General features: G+C 37.0%; 2 protein-coding genes and 1 pseudogene across 3 annotated transcripts; all 3 read right to left on the bottom strand.

Moving 5' to 3' along the window:
- Positions 1–268: 268 nt before the first annotated feature.
- On the bottom strand, positions 269–5,806 carry LOC114283715 (cytochrome P450 CYP749A22-like; annotated as a pseudogene). Its single transcript, XR_014344165.1, has 6 exons — positions 5,654–5,806; positions 3,611–3,731; positions 3,175–3,397; positions 2,830–3,062; positions 1,164–1,537; positions 269–697 (listed from the first exon to the last, which is right to left on the bottom strand). The product of XR_014344165.1 is annotated as a cytochrome P450 CYP749A22-like (transcript).
- A 2,909-nt stretch (positions 5,807–8,715) lies between these two features.
- On the bottom strand, positions 8,716–14,288 carry LOC114283723 (uncharacterized). The gene is made up of 2 exons (XM_028226601.2): positions 13,160–14,288; positions 8,716–10,066 (listed from the first exon to the last, which is right to left on the bottom strand). Exon 1 carries the CDS (start codon positions 14,194–14,196, stop codon positions 13,426–13,428), a length of 771 nt encoding a protein of 256 aa, XP_028082402.2. The 5' UTR covers positions 14,197–14,288; the 3' UTR covers positions 8,716–10,066; positions 13,160–13,425.
- On the bottom strand, positions 8,959–13,107 carry LOC114283731 (uncharacterized). Its single transcript, XM_028226608.2, has 10 exons — positions 12,970–13,107; positions 12,769–12,861; positions 12,334–12,471; positions 10,837–12,213; positions 10,354–10,677; positions 10,014–10,205; positions 9,542–9,887; positions 9,370–9,441; positions 9,201–9,262; positions 8,959–9,105 (listed from the first exon to the last, which is right to left on the bottom strand). Exons 1-10 carry the CDS (start codon positions 13,105–13,107, stop codon positions 8,959–8,961), a joined length of 2,889 nt encoding a protein of 962 aa, XP_028082409.2.
- Positions 14,289–16,300: the final 2,012 nt, after the last annotated feature.

The raw sequence follows: 16,300 nt of genomic DNA, 5'->3' as shown, positions 1-16,300 counted from the left end.
AAGTGAGTGGAAAAATTGTTGCATTGTTTCTCCTGTTTTGTACTTTCTTTTCACAATATTGCACACAAAAATTTAGCTTCATTTTGCTCACATATATATATTTGTGACCAAGACATACGTTTTTCTTGATTAACATTTAGGGGTGACTCAGCTAGTCAATAAGAACCAAAAGACTAATGTTAACTTCATTGGTATGATTTTATAAAGCTTGGAGGAGGATGAAGCAAAACTTTCAAGAGGTAAAAAAATGAAGCTAGTCAACTGAAATTTACAATGCATGGAATATGACTTCAATTCCTTGCTTTGGGCGAATAGTAAGCATTTGCATTGGTGAGTGAACATAAGTTGGCGAGAGGGTGAATGTATAGCGTTGTAGAATCATTGAGATTGCTATCTTGGTTTCAGTTGCTGCAAAGTTCAAACCCACACACATTCGACATCCTAAACCAAATGGAATGAATGCTGCTGTGTTGTTATTAGTAGCTTTAGCCACCCCTTCGGAAAATCTCTCTGGCTTGAAAAGGTGAGCATCTTTTCCCCATATATTAGGGTCATGGTGGAGTGCTAGAGATGGAATATAGACATCCATATTGGCTGGAAGAACAAGCTTTCCCAATCTGACTTCCCTCTCAACTTTTCTCCACATATTGGCTGCTGGACTATACAACCTTAGAGTTTCATTTAGGATCATGCTCATCTACAAGAAAAAATAAATGATAAGAAACTAAATCTTATTTTTCATTGTCAGATTTACGACTCAATTGTAACTAAAAAAATGTTTTTTTATATCCCAACCCAACAACAGTCTCACGAATTTTTCCCTTTAGGATCCAGGCCCAAAATGAGCCCATAAGGTAGACTCATTTTGCGTGATCTTATAAGTCCATTATGGACATCATCTTTATCCAATATGGGACATCCCCATCTTGGCATAGGAATGACCTAACTATGATAACATGTAAAACGCATGGCCAATTTCTACGCAGAAGACTAACCACTCTAGGCTAGGCCAGCAACTGACTTCACGAGTTTTGTCAGGTGCCTCTAAGATAGAAGTGTTTTGTGTTTTCTTAGAAATTTATTATTGATATCGTCTGCATTAGATATGAAATGATAATATGCATACATTAATGGATGATGATTGGAGAGTTGAAATTGCTTACACTCTTCAATCTTGTGATGCCTTCTGGACTTGGGTTTTGTTGGCCAAACAATTCAAGCACCTCCTTCCTTGCTTTGCCAATCTGAATGGATTGCTAGGAGAAAAATGCTCCAAGCTAGTAAGCCATTAGTGGTTTCTTGTCCAGCAATGTAGAATATCTTGCATTCGTCTATCACAGTGTCAATTGAAATATTACTGTTATCATCAGCATCATGGTAAAACTTTATAAGTGATCCAAGAAAGTCACTCCCGTAGTTGTCCGATTTTCCTTGCACCACTTTCTCTTCTCTTTTTTGTATCATCGTTATGATTAAGTCTCGAATTGCATGTTCTATTCTATCTGACTCAGTATCATCGTTTGATTTCACAAATTTTCTGCAAATTGGAAATTGATTAGTTGGCATGTCTGATGCCAAGTAGTGGTTACCAAGGGTGCCCCAAAGATCCTAGACCATGTAAACTAGTTAGGACTTTTGATACTAACTCAATGTCATCATTTGACTTCACAAATTTTCAGCAAATTTGGAATTGATTAATTGACATGTAAAAGAGACATGTTTGATGCCACCATTACAACAAATTAAGGTTTTAGGAACCTAAACAAAATCATTTTTTACTGATGAAATATTATAGTTGCTAGCAGTGTCATTTTTATATTTTTATTGATGAAATTAGACATTTAGTGATGAATTTTTGCTCTTTTGTGACCAAAATTTTAGAAAGAAAAAAAAAAGTAATCATTTTAGCACTAAAGTATTTTTTCCCTAAAAGTATACTTACTAGCGATATTTTCAAAATTTTGTTGCAAAAGTTTTTTTTTTGACTTTTTGGGATGATTTTTTACGCTCTGTTTGTTTAGACAAAAATGTTTTCCAGAAAAATGTTTTCCACATTTTTGTTGTTTGGTACAATAGAAAACAAAAGTCAACGGAAAATATTTTCTTTGATCAATGGAAAAATAATCTTATTTGATATAAAATATTTTTCACTTTTAAAAGACGGAAAACGTTTTCTAAACCAAAATTTTATTATTGCCACCACATTACCACTATTACCATTACCTCCACCACCATCAGTATAGTTGCCGCCACAACCTCCACCGCCCCATAGCCACTGCCACTACCATCTCTACCACATTACTACCACCACACTACTACTGCCATCGCCGCCACCACCGCTGCATCATTATCACCACCATTATCTCCAACACCTCCACTTTTACCTCCACCTTACTGTCGCCACTACCATCACCACTAATGTAACAACTAGTACATTAATTTCAAGAACGCAGCCAAACATAAAAAGAAGTTTTCATGTGGAAAGCATTTTCCGAAAAAGTTTTCAATAGAAATTGTTTTTTGAAATTGTTTTTTAGAAAATATTTTCTGCTAAAATAAATGAAGTGTTAGTGACGACTCTCATGATGACAATAATTTGTCTTCTAAAGTTTTTTTCACCAAAATTTTTACTTTTCAAAACAAAAAAGTTCGGTACCTAAAACTCTTATATATTATAGTGTAAGTAAATGCTACTAGGGAAACCCCAAGGATGGTAGATCACGTAAACTAGTTAGGACTCTTGATACTCTCATGCTTTCTTATGCTATGAGCCTTAACTTATTAATCCTACTAAATAGAGAGGATTGAAATTCAAGAAGAGGAGCGTACCCGATGCCAGGAAAGCGAATCTTGAATTCATTCCTTGATATGATTGTGCTCAACTTAATCAACATGTCAAATATATTCTTCCCTTCCAAGTAACTACTTCCAAAAGCTGTTCGTGAAATAATTTCTGATGTTAGCAACTTGAACTCTTCGTATACTTCAATTGCCTTTCCTTCACGATGTCTCCATCTTTCTAGCATGGTTTCCACACTTACTGTCATTGCTGGGACCATTTCCTGCACACACACGAGCCCTTCTCTGAAATTGTTGGTACAATATCTACAGCATACCTCATAACTAATCATCCTTCACGAACAGAAAATTCGATGATGTAAAAAGAAGAATTACCTTCAAGTTCTCCGCATGGAAAGCATAGTTGGAGATTTTACGTAACTTGACCATTTTTCACCTCGAGTTACTACAATCCCATCTCCAATTAGCTTCTTACCGTAACTACTAGGCTTCGTTTTAACAAAGGCTCCATCTTTGTTGCTCAATATCTCCTTAATCAGCTGAGTTTCAGTGACAACTATTTGAGGTTGAGGACCACGCCATTGAAGATAATTTTCACCTGCTCCAAATATAACCAAAATTAAAATAAAAGTAACGAACTTGATTATTGATAAGTATTACCAAAGATATTATAACTTGTCGAAGCTCTAAAGCTAGCAGTGACTCTTATGGTTAAGTCCAGTGGCGTTGGTCTCCCCCTCCTATACTTCTTTATCGAAGATAAAAAGAAAAAAGAAAGGTATGTGAGGGAATATACTAACAGAACTTTTACCATATAGCTGGATCCAAGCATCAATGTGAGGCATAATTCTTGGGAATATATGATGTGATAAGTCCATTGCAGTGGCGAAGGATTCCTTTCTCATGTTCATGATCTGCATGGTGCTTCCATCCTTTGATTCTGATGCAGTGCTGATCGAAACAATAGTAACAATCTTAAGATCCGTTGATTCACACAAGAATACCGGAAATAAGACTCCTCTTTAGACTCGTTGATTCCCCAAGAATACCGAGTTTAAAGGCTCAACCAAAGTTGATTCACACAGAATTAACCAAAGTTGGAACAAAGAGTAATAAAACTCAAAATATATTAATCATCAAAAAACTCTCCCCCTTGCCCTAAGGCTTACATCTTTATTTATAATGAACCTAATTCTTGTAGAACAAGAAACAAATAAAATAGGAAATAAAATCAAAACTAAGAAAATAGGAAAACTACATCATATTAAATTAGGAAACTAAATAACTAAATAATTCCATAATATTCTATACCAATTTAGAATATTGATGGTCAAATATTAATTTTAAAATAATAAAATAAAAATACTTATTTTCTAAAATTCAGTCTGCATCATTCTTCCCCGCTTGAGAAAACTCGTCCTCGAGTTTCCATTACTTGAAATAACTTGGTACGTCTGCACTGATCTGCATCAACCTTGTATTTGAGGTTAATTTTCTCAAACCTGAATTGTAAACGAGAATCTTCTGAAATTAAATAAATAATTTTCTTCATTAAATTTAACCCATCTTCTTTGTAGTACAAATTCTGACTACAGAAATTTCGCTTCGCATCTTCGAGCAATTGATCTTCAAATACACTGTAATGAAAACTCCACGGATGGTAGTTTTGTTGGAATAAGTCCATTCCCATCTCGACTTCAACAGGTTTTCTTTTTTGATCAAATCCATATGGTAATGAATTTTTGTCTTCTTTGCTGGACACGAACAATATGACCCCATTACTGTCATTTTTCAGTTCTTCCACTTGATCATTTTTCCTTAATTCGATTGCATCACTAAATTGCAAAATCTCATACACACAGCCATCAGTTAGAGCATATTCACGATGTCTAAATTTTTCTTTGACTTCATGAATTTCAATCTCATTCTCCACTAAATATTCATCAAATTTAGGAAGTAAATTCCAATCAACTTGTGATTCCAAAAATAAAGTATTTATATCTAATAATATATCATCAAACTCTTCCTCACTCAATATTTTGTGAATTATAGTACCTTCTAGATCAATTTCAATTTCGTCTTCTATATCGTCGAGAAAATCTCCTACGTCTCCTTTAACTATAATTTCTTCCATGACTTCTTCACGATACTCGTCATATGAGGGAGGAAAATCCCAATTAACTTGTGAGTCGGAAGAAAAGGAATCCAGATTCATAATTACCTTTTCATCTTTGTCAAAATATGGATTACGAGGTTTCGACTGTTGTTGTTGTTGTTGTTTCTTCATGGCAATGGACAAGATTGTAATCTGTTTGGCTAGAGCATCAATTTGTCGTTGCATTCTCACTTTCTTTGCCTCAAAAACTTCATCTACAATACGTCTCCTTAGTGGCATGTTTGCAAGAACGTAACCTAGCTCTGATACCAACTGATGCAGTGCTGATCGAAACAATAGTAACAATCTTAAGATCCGTTGATTCACACAAGAATACCGGAAATAAGACTCCTCTTTAGACTCGTTGATTCCCCAAGAATACCGAGTTTAAAGGCTCAACCAAAGTTGATTCACACAGAATTAACCAAAGTTGGAACAAAAAGTAATAAAACTCAAAATATATTAATCATCAAAAAACTCTCCCCCTTGCCCTAAGGCTTACATCTTTATTTATAATGAACCTAATTCTTGTAGAACAAGAAACAAATAAAATAGGAAATAAAATCAAAACTAAGAAAATAGGAAAACTACATCATATTAAATTAGGAAACTAAATAACTAAATAATTTCATAATATTCTATACCAATTTAGAATATTGATGGTCAAATATTAATTTTAAAATAATAAAATAAAAATACTTATTTTCTAAAATTCAGTCTGCATCAGATTCCCTGCAAACCCATCATATATTGTACTCGGATCGGAGTCCACCATACCTTGTGCAGGAACTTTATTATGCATATAGCTAAAGGGAAGAAAATGCACAGACTAGTTAAAAGGAAGGCTACCATGGCTACCTCCACAATCACAGCCTTATGTTCCTTCCCCCCAACACTCAACTGACGATTTCAAGTTTGGTGTTTGTATATATAAATGCATGGAGTTTTCTTAAGTGTGCAAGTGCACACCATGTGCCACTTACACAAAAAGTGTAAGTATAAGGTGTAAGTATAAGTATAAGGTGTAAGTGTAAGGTGTAAGTGTAAGGTGTAAGGTGTAAGTGGGTTGCACATGGTGTGCAACCTCAAAAAAGGTGTAAGTGTAAGGTTTAATTTTTTACAAAAGGTGTAAATGTAAGGTGTAAGTGTAAGATATAAGGTGTAAGGTGTAAGTTGCACACCATAACCAAACCCTAAATGCATTGGTAATCATTTAGTTGACACAGATACAAAAACTAAGGGGTTGTTTGGAGTGTCCTAAATAAGTATATTTTTTGTCTTTTTAGACCTCTGTTATCAGAATCTTACGATTCGCGATTCGATTCACGATTCGATTTACAATTTTTGTAAAATCGATACGAATCTATAAGTGAATCTCTCTGTTATCAGAATCTTACGATTCGCGATTCGATTCACGATTCAATTCGAATTTTTTGCAAAATTGATACGAATGTATGGGTGAATCTATTTTGGAAGTAAATCTCTAGTGAGTCGCACGATTCACAATCGATTCACGATTCAATTCACTTTTTACGATTCCCGTAATTTTTTAAATTATTGTGTCCGACATATTTTCAACTATTTCTTTCTCCATATTTTTAGTGAAAATGACATAATACAACTTATAATAGCGTTTAATACCAAAATAACCAACATATATACATAATTTGTTATTATTTTAGTGATCATAAAGTTTTTAATAGAATCCAATCAGATTCATTCAGATCCAACGTATTTTTAATCTTTTTTCTCATTTTTTTCCTCTTTAAAAAATCATAATATATCTTCTAAAGATGTTTAAGATTAAAGTTACACTATGAATTATCTATTGCTATTTTATTAAATTGAATATAATTGAATATTACATATGTGAGGTCAGTTATACCTTTGAAAATGTTTTAAGCTTTAAAATAAAATATTCTAAATAATTCTTTCTTATTATTTGTTCACTGTTACTTAGAAAAGTATGTATGCTTACTGTTTAAATATCAACATCGTTGTTAATTATTGTTATTTTGGAAATTGATAATTTGTCTTTTTAGTTATTATCTTTATTAAGAATGATTGATAAGAAATATCTAAAAAGAAAAAAAATAAGATAGTGATCTTACACAAGAATTTTGTTAACTTCTTACCTATTAAACTACGTGATTATCACTCAAAATAACATTTTCATTCATTTAAGCCTAGATATTTCATATTCATAAGATATATTTATCATCTAAATGTGTAAATATATATTTTTAAGTAATTTTAAAAAAGTGACCGAATCTTTATGATTCACGATTCAATTCGATTCGCGATTCGGTACAAGATCATTTCGATTCACGATATGAATGTCGATTTGAAAACTATGTTTTAGATTAAAAAGTTCAGGTTGAAAATATGAATGTTTGGATTAACTTTTTGACTTTTTATAGAAAAATAAGTATTAAAAAATTATATAAATTAATGTGTAGGGAAAAATTAGTATTCAGAGTTGTGTAGTCGTAATTGTTGACTTTTGATAAATAGTGATAACTTTTTAAATTTTTGAATAACTTTTTAACTTTTTTGAGACTTTCCAAACTTGACCTAAATTGTTTGTGAAACATATTCGCTTCATTTGTTTAGTTGACCTGCAGGCACTATTTGACATAGATGCATTGGGAATCATTACGTTGACATAGATACAAAAATTAAGGTTTTGTTTGGTTTGTGCTTCTTAAAAATTTTAAGAAAAATTATCTATAAATAAATTTTTAAAGGTAATCAAATCGAATAAATTTTTCTAATATTTTTTTCCAAAGCTTGTTCGGTTTATAAGTTTTCCAAACAAATCACTCTCTCATGCACATCAAATCAATCATTTTTTCCAAAACTCTCTTTCAAAATAATTTTTTAAAACACCTTTTGAAAAAAAACTAAGCCAAACAAATTTTCGTACTTTTTATTTCAAAATATATTTCTCAAATACAAATCAAACAAGCCCTAAGTTGTTTGTGAAACACATTGACTTCATTAGTTGACCTGCAGGCACTATTTGATTTGGTCAATCATACACGATAGCCTAGTTTAAGAAGCAAAAGATCACGCAAGGCTCTTTGGTTGACTTTTTAAAATGTATTTTCTCAAAAAAAAATTCAAACAACTTGTTGGGTGCAAAATTTTAAAGAAAAAAACATAAATATTTTATTTCATGCTTGATATTATTTTTTAAAAATTTAAAAATATCTTCTTTTGTGTGTATTTTTATCAAATTAATTTCTATTTAAAAAAATTCAAAAAGTAAATTATGAAAGCCCAATGAACCCTAATATTAAAAAATATTGGTTACACCTATTATTTGCTGTCTCCTCCTTAATGGTTACACCTATAAGTACGCAAGATAATAGAAAGATAATAAGTTTGCCTACCTATGTGCCATTCCGTATGGTTTTATATTTTTTAAATACCAAATTTGGCCCACTTCATTTACTTATTTTTCTACTTGATGGTTACACCTACTTAATGGTTACCTATAAGTAGGTAAGATAATAGAAAGATAATAAGTTTGCCTACCTATATGCCATTCAATATAGTTTTATATTTTTTAAATATCAAATTTGGTCCACTTCATTTACTTATTTTTCTACTTGATGGTTACACCTACTTAATGGTTACACCTATAAGTAGGTAAGATAATAGAAAGATAATAAGTTTGTCTACCTATGTGTCATTCAATATAGTTTTATATTTTTTAAATATCAAATTTGGCCCACTTCATTTACTTATTTTTCTACTTTTTTTTTTGATCAGCGAAAAGAACTTTATTGAATAAGAACCAGGAGGAAACCTTACAACTTACATGAATAAAGAAAAAAACAAGGATGGCACAAAAAAGCCACCCAAAAGAGAGCTAACACAAGCCAAGGGCTAGTTGATAAGTGTTCAACCAGCAAAAGAAAGACACAACAACACACAACAGCAGAAGCAGATCCAACTAAAGGACACACAAAAATCACCCCAACACATGCCTTTAGAGATTAGGGAACTAAAAACAGCTGAAGCAAACTGCAACTGAAGGACACACTAAAATCACCCGAACGCATGCCAACAGCTACATCCCAACCAACACAGTAGCAGCACAGAGCCACGCACCAGCAGCACAAAACAGCAGCAGCAAAGCAACTCTACAGAGCCACACACCAGACCAGAGCCACTCACCAGCAAGGCAGAAACAAGCAATAGATCACCATTCACAGCAGACCAGACCAGAGCCACTCACCAGCAAGGCAGTAACAAGCAATAGATCACCCCACAGAATGCCACAGAACAGCAGAAGCAGAACTACACACATGCCATCAACTTAGAACCAGAGCAAATTTATAGAGCCACACACCAGCATAGCCAACAACAATCAACTAATGGGCACTGAAGTGATCACCCCAACACACCCCAGCAAACCAACACAGCGACAGCACTAGCACCCACCAGACAGCAGTAGCAGAGCCACAATTCAAAACCCCCTGATGGAATCCAAATTATATAACAGATCATTGATTGAACAATCCACCCCTTTATTGTGATACTTCACCAAAAAGGCAATGTGTAACTTGATGGACTTACAAACTTCACACCAGTTAGCCCCAGAACCAGCACATCTGATCTCATTCCTAGCCTTCCACACAAACCACATAACCACAGATGGCAGTGCATCCCACATACTCTGAAGCACTTTCTTAAATTTAAAGCCACTCCACCAATCCAAAAGCTGAGATACATTATCAGGCATAACCCACACCAAACTCCACCATTTTACCAAGTCAGACCAGATTTGCCAAGCAAATTGACAGTAAAGAAGAACATGACACACATCTTCAGCACATGAGTTACAAAAGCAACAAAGAGAGGGACCACTGGGATCAAGAGCTCCAATATTCTGAAGAAGCACAGAAGTTTTGAGTCTGCCTCTCTATGCCAGCCAACAGATGAATTGCATTTTAGGTGGAGAGATGCCCTTCCAAAGCAAACTAGGCACTAGAACACTCGATCTGTTAGTGCAGGAAATCCATCCATAGGCTAATTTCACTGAGTAAACCTCTGAGGCACCAAAAGTCCACACCAATTTGTCCTCTACACCAGATCTTAACACTGGGCCAGAATTGAGCAATAAAATAAGATTAGAGAGATCTACAGATTCCCAGGAATAGAGTCTTCTTCTGAAGTTAAACACCCACCCATTAGGAGAAGACCTCTTACTCAAAATAACAGAGACAGATGCCTCTTTATCCTGTGAGAGCATAAAAAGTCTAGGGAAAGCCAACTTTAAACAACCCGTCCTAGTCCATGAGTCATTCCAAAAAGAGCACCTATTCCCATCTTCTACTTCAATTCTATATATGAGAGTGCAAAAAATCAAAAAAGATAGGCTTAGAAACAACTGCTGACAGAATGTCAGACCAAACTCTAGAACCACTGATTTGGGAATTAGTTGAAGGCAACCAAGATTTTGGATCAAACTTGTATTTGCTGCAGATAATTTCTTTCCACAAAGCCTTCTCCACACACCCAAACCTCCACCACCACTTAGCCAGAAGACACAGATTCACATCTCTAATCCTTCTAATACCAAGACCACCATCTCTCAATTCTTTAGTAACTTCAGACCACTTCACCAAATGAACCTTTTTCTTAAGATCAGAACCCGCCCATAAAAAGGAAGCCTGAATTCTATCAAGTTCTTTAGCAACACCTTCAGGTAACTTGAACAAAGATAAATAATAAACGGAAAGATTGTTCAACACAGAATTGATCAAAGATAACCTTCCACCAAAAGACAGGTGCCTTCTCTTCTAGCTGGCAAGCTTAACTTTAAACTTCCTAATGACAGGAGCCTAAGTATTTTTGAGTCTAAGACTAACACCCAGAGGAAGACCCAAAAAAGAAATAGGAAGCACACCTTTAGAGCAATTGAGAATAGCAGCATATTGGTCCAGACTGACCTCATCTACACCAACCCCAATAGCCATATTTTTGCTGTAATTAATCTTGAGGCCAGACACAACTTCAAAACATCTTAGCAATCTTTTAATGCAAAGAATTTCCTCTAGATTGGCCTCACAAAATAAGATGGTGTCGTCCGCAAATTGAAGGTGTGAAACCTTAACCAAATCATTCCCAACAACAGCCCCATTAAAGAGACCCAACTCTCTAGCCCTCAAGATCAAAATATTAAGACCCTTCACAACCAGATTAAATAGAAAGGGAGAGAGGGGATCCCCTTGTCTCAGAACCCGCTCAACAATAAACTCATTTGTAGGGCTGCCATTGACTAAGACAGAAATTCTAGCATTAGTAACATAGCTATGAATCCAACTCCTCCATTTGTGACCAAATTCAAAACTCTCCATCATATTAAGCAAGAAGCTCCAATTTACACAATCATACGCTTTTTCAAAGTCGATTTTAATAATCACACCTCTCTTCTTTTTACACCGCCACCAATCCAACACCTCGTTTGCTACAAGCACCCCATCAAGGATGAATCTCTCCCCCAAAAAAGCTGACTGGGTAGGGCTAATAATAGAAGGAATAGCTGACTTCAGCCTATTAGAAAGTACCTTGGCTAGAATCTTGTACATGGAGCCAATAAGACTGATAGGTCTGTACTCATTGAGGCTACAAGGATTATCACACTTAGGAATAAGAGCAATAAAAGAAGATATAAGGCCGGAGACCAGCTTCCCATAAGCATAAAACTCATTAAAAAATAATATGATATCCCCTTTCATAAAATTCCAACACTTCCTAATAGCCGAAAGATTAAAACCATCTGGCCCAGGGGCCTTATTCCCATCACAGGCCCTCAAAGCATTCCACACCTCAGCCTCTGAGAACTCCCTTTCCAGATCAGAAGCTTGGGAACCAGCTAAGGTCTGAAAGACACCCCCTATTCTAGGCCTGACCTTCCAAGATTCTGAAAAAGCACTCTTAAAGTGATTCCAGACCTCTAGTTTTACTGTTGCTGGATCATCAACCACCACCCCATTAACTACCACTGAATTAATGAGGTTAATATTCTGTCTGCACTTAGCTATCAAATGGAAAAACCTTGTGTTCTTATCACCTCTAAGAGCCCAATCTTGTCTGGATTTTTGAAGCCAAAACCACTCAGCCCTCTTACTTAATTTCCAAATTAACTCCTTCAGCTCAGCTCTTCTGGAACTCTCACCAACTGATAATTCTCTAGACTCGGCTATTAAGTCTAACTGATGGAACTCCTCCTCAGCAAGTCTTAGCTGGGAAGAAAGGTTGCCAAACACAGTTACATTCCACTCCTTAAGATGCTTCTTAAGACGACCCAATTTTTTGAACAACTTATAACCAACCCACCCCTCAGACCCATCTTCGAGTCAAACCTTTTCAGCCATAGGCAGAAAATCAGAATGGAGAACCCAACAATTCATAAACCGGAAAGGTTTAGGACCCCAATCCCTATTATCCTCCTTCAAAACAATAGGACAATGATCAGAAACCGTCCTAGGTAACCCCCAACACTTAAAATTGAAAACAGCAAGCCACTCAGAATCAAGAATGAACCTATCAATGCGACTCCAATTTCCATTATCCCTGGAATTGCTCTACGTGAATTTTCTCCCTAACATTGGCAGCTCCACCCCCTCAAGATTATCAATGAACTCATTAAAGTCATGCATACCCACACTTCTCCTGGAGCAACCTACTCTTTCACTTAAACACCTAATCTCATTAAAATCACCCCCGATGCACCAGGGCTTTGGAAACAGTGGCTTGATCCTAACAATCAAATCCTATAATTCTCTTCTCTTAACAACTTCATTGGGAGCATAAAGATTGACTAGCACACCATCAAAACCAGATTTAACTTTACCAGTTACCACAATAAAATTCCTAGAACAACAACTATCCTGAAGCAAGAAGATACCAGGATTTCAAACACACAAAAGACCACCAGCGGATCCAATCGCACCTACTTCCAGAAATTCAAAGCTATCGAAAGGCCAAATGGATCTCACCATATCAGAATTGATGACCTCTCTCTTAGTTTCTTGAAAAAACACCATGTCTACCTTTTCATCTTTAAGAACTTTCCTGATTTTCCTCCTTTTAACCTCACTCCCCAAACCTCTAATATTCCAGGACAAAAGATGCATAAAAGATGACAAAAAAAAACCCCAGCAGACTCCAAGCACTGAGAAGACTTACCTACCTTGCTGATTCCTCCTTTGCTCAATCCTTGCCAAATCATTCCTCTCCAAATCAGCAATTTTGCTAAGCACCACGTCCTCCTGGGCATCAAAGTCAATACCCAAAGCTTTACCCAACTGCACAGATGCTTGAGCTTCATTGAGAATAATTCTCCCTCTGCTAGAATTCGACTTTGAAGACGATGCCAGCGAAAAAGTCGCAATCGCAGCTTTAAGGGTGGCTCCTTTCTTCGTATAGGTTAACTGATTTCTGCTCCTCTGCCCTTAAGGTCTCGTAACCCCCCGAATCGGTTCCACAGGAAGAGGATTTTTGCGTTCCTTTTTCCCACCCCTGAGTTGAAGATTGGCCTTTGAATGGACCTTATTGACAACACCAGTGGTGCTCCCAGAGATGCCATCCTCCACCGACTCAAAAGAGCCACCCTCTATGTCCGCAACCTGCAGATGATCCCCAATTATAGAAGGCTCAACCTCCATAATCTGGCCCACCTTTACTAAATCAGAAATACCACACCTTATGCCAAGAGAAGGCCCAACAAAAGAGGGCTCACCCAGCACAACTTCTAAATTCGAACTTGGTTGTGGCCCAATTGACGTACTGATACTCCTCATGAAGCCCATCTGAGTCCTAACAAGACCCAGATCATTAACAGGCCGAACACAATTCAAAAACTTACTTCCCTCCTTATGACAATCAACCCGTTGACCATCATGCACAGAGCATGATTCATTCACTGCCGACACCGAGTCCCAATGACCATGCATGCCAGCTACTACAGCTCCTACAAGCCCTGTAGCCTTCTGGGAAGAGTAGAACTGCTCTTCATCATTATCCACCGCCACCTCAGGCCTCTGCGTGTTCTTGCTCCTACCACCAACAACTGAAGATTCCGACCGGTGCTCGGCATGCGAATTGAGACCCCACTTTTGCTCTATTTCCTCTGCAAAGTCCATACTTACCTGCCCCTCTAACACTGATACAGCAAACTGCTTATTATTACACTCCACATACACCATTGAGCTAATAGACTCCATAACTCTAGTGTGCACTAGAATTCTTCCACAAACTAGTGATTTTGAATCCAAGGAATCAACTCTGATGAAGTCACCCTACAAGTTGCCAATCCTCTGGAAAGTACTCAGATTCCACAGATGGAAAGGAATGCCAAAACAATGCAGCCAAACAAGACGAGAGGGTTCTAATGCACATTCCTCCCCCCCAAGATCATACCTCTTCATACAAGTCTCCTGGATAATCACAGCTACCGAACTGAAATCCTTATCCAATTCAACCTTGGACCCAAACAAGATTAACACAATGTTACCACCTCCAAAGCGAATAGAAAAATTAGGATTAAAGTTATTCACCAATGCTTCTAACCTGCCCACTGTAGGAGAGGGTTCAAGAAAAGAGTTGGAAAATTCGAAAATCTTCGAAGATCCTTGAAGAACAATTTCGAATTCTCTAGAATATGATGAGAGGCTTAGATTCTTCAATAATCTCAACTTAGGAACACGACAACAAAGGAGATGATGGAGATAAGAGATTGGGTGAAGAAGAAGGCAAAATGGCTAGAGAATAGAATAATGACAAGGCTCTCCCATGGATCTCCCACTTTCACTCTCAAGGTTGATAATGGAGAAGGGAAATTAGTTCTTTCCCAAGAGTTAAAAATCTCCAAAATCCATCCCTTGTAAAGCTATGGGTGGGTGCTATTTATAGGCACCTCATGATGTAGGATGGAGCCCATGTGCAAGGCACATGGGGGATATTCTCTCTAACCACCTTGTCCGAGGAGGTGACCTCTCCGAGGAGGTGACTTCTCCGAGGAGGTGACTTCTCCGAGGATGAGAAAACCCCGAAGAGGAGATCACTCCCTCGGCGAACCCTTCTTCTTAGCCACACCTAACCAATGATCCCCAATCATCCCAAAGGGTCAGGGGTAGTCCCAGAGGACGTCCTGCCGCAAAATATTGCCGAGTCTCATGGACCCCCCGGGGTCGTGCCACCTCGACCCGGATATAGGCTAGTTTAACCGAAGAGTGAATTTATCTCCACTCACCGTCCTCGGGATCGGGTCCTTTGTTCGAACTCCATTACGCCCATGGTTCTGGTGCGTAGATCCCGGAAAGCTCCGAGCCCGCAAGTGTTCTGGGACTCATTAACGGAGCGACTTCTAGACTGCGTCTGAATCCGTTCGAAGCCAAGTACTTCGGATCTCTAGATTCGTGGGTCCGAATCCTTTCGAGTCCGAGTGCCTCGGATCTCTAGGCTTGCTTAATACCCTTTCGAGTCCGGACCCGAGTAAGTCTCTAGGTTCGTGGACCCGAACCCTTTCGAGGCTTACAGCGATTCAATCGGTTTGATGGCGATAAATCTAGGCCCACCAATTCTTGGACTTGCGATAAATTCGGGCCCACTAATCTTGGGCTATTGGGCCTAAATAATTTAGTGGGCTCAAATTAGCCCCTCTTACATTTGCCCCTTGCGTGTATGAGAAATTTTAAATTTCTCAGACATGCATACTGTCATTTCTTCGACCTGTTTCGCATCACGTTCCCCAAAAAAAAATGTTTTGTCACGACAGAGCCTATGGATAAAGTTGATGACGCACTTCAATTTATAAAAAAAATTGACAAGCAAAAATTTAATTTTTTTGTACTCTTTTTTTTTTTTTTTTTTTTTTTTTAGATGTATATATTTTTTAACCAAAGAATAAAGAAGCATTTTTTTTTTCGTTGTTTGCAAACAACACAGCAGATCAATTACCTATATATACATTATTAGAATATAGTAATGAAATATTCAAAGATAATGCTCCTTTTTTTTTTTTTTTAATTAAAGAAAGGCTCAAAAACCCTATTCTATATACTTTTCTTTTTCTTGCGCAGCCGCCACAGGCACAGATCCAATTCATCATCTTCAACAGGCACAGACCCAGCTCCTCTTCTTCAACAGACACAGACCCAGCTCCTTTCTTTTTTTTTTTTTTTTTGTTTCAAGAAACCAAACGTTCTTCTTCAAAAAAAGAAACAGAGCTGCTGCCATTTGCACAGAGCTCTATCGTGGCTTCACGCAACGCTGCCGAAGACACAAGCCACTGTCACGGTTGGCTAGCACCGGCACCAACTCGTCAAG

The sequence above is a fragment of the Camellia sinensis genome, chromosome 11 (assembly GCF_055761805.1).
Source record: "Camellia sinensis isolate YWXY chromosome 11, ASM5576180v1, whole genome shotgun sequence".
NCBI lineage: Eukaryota > Viridiplantae > Streptophyta > Magnoliopsida > Ericales > Theaceae > Camellia > Camellia sinensis.
The sequence above is the reverse complement of the archived record's forward strand: the minus strand, read 5'-3'. Positions and strand labels throughout refer to the sequence as shown.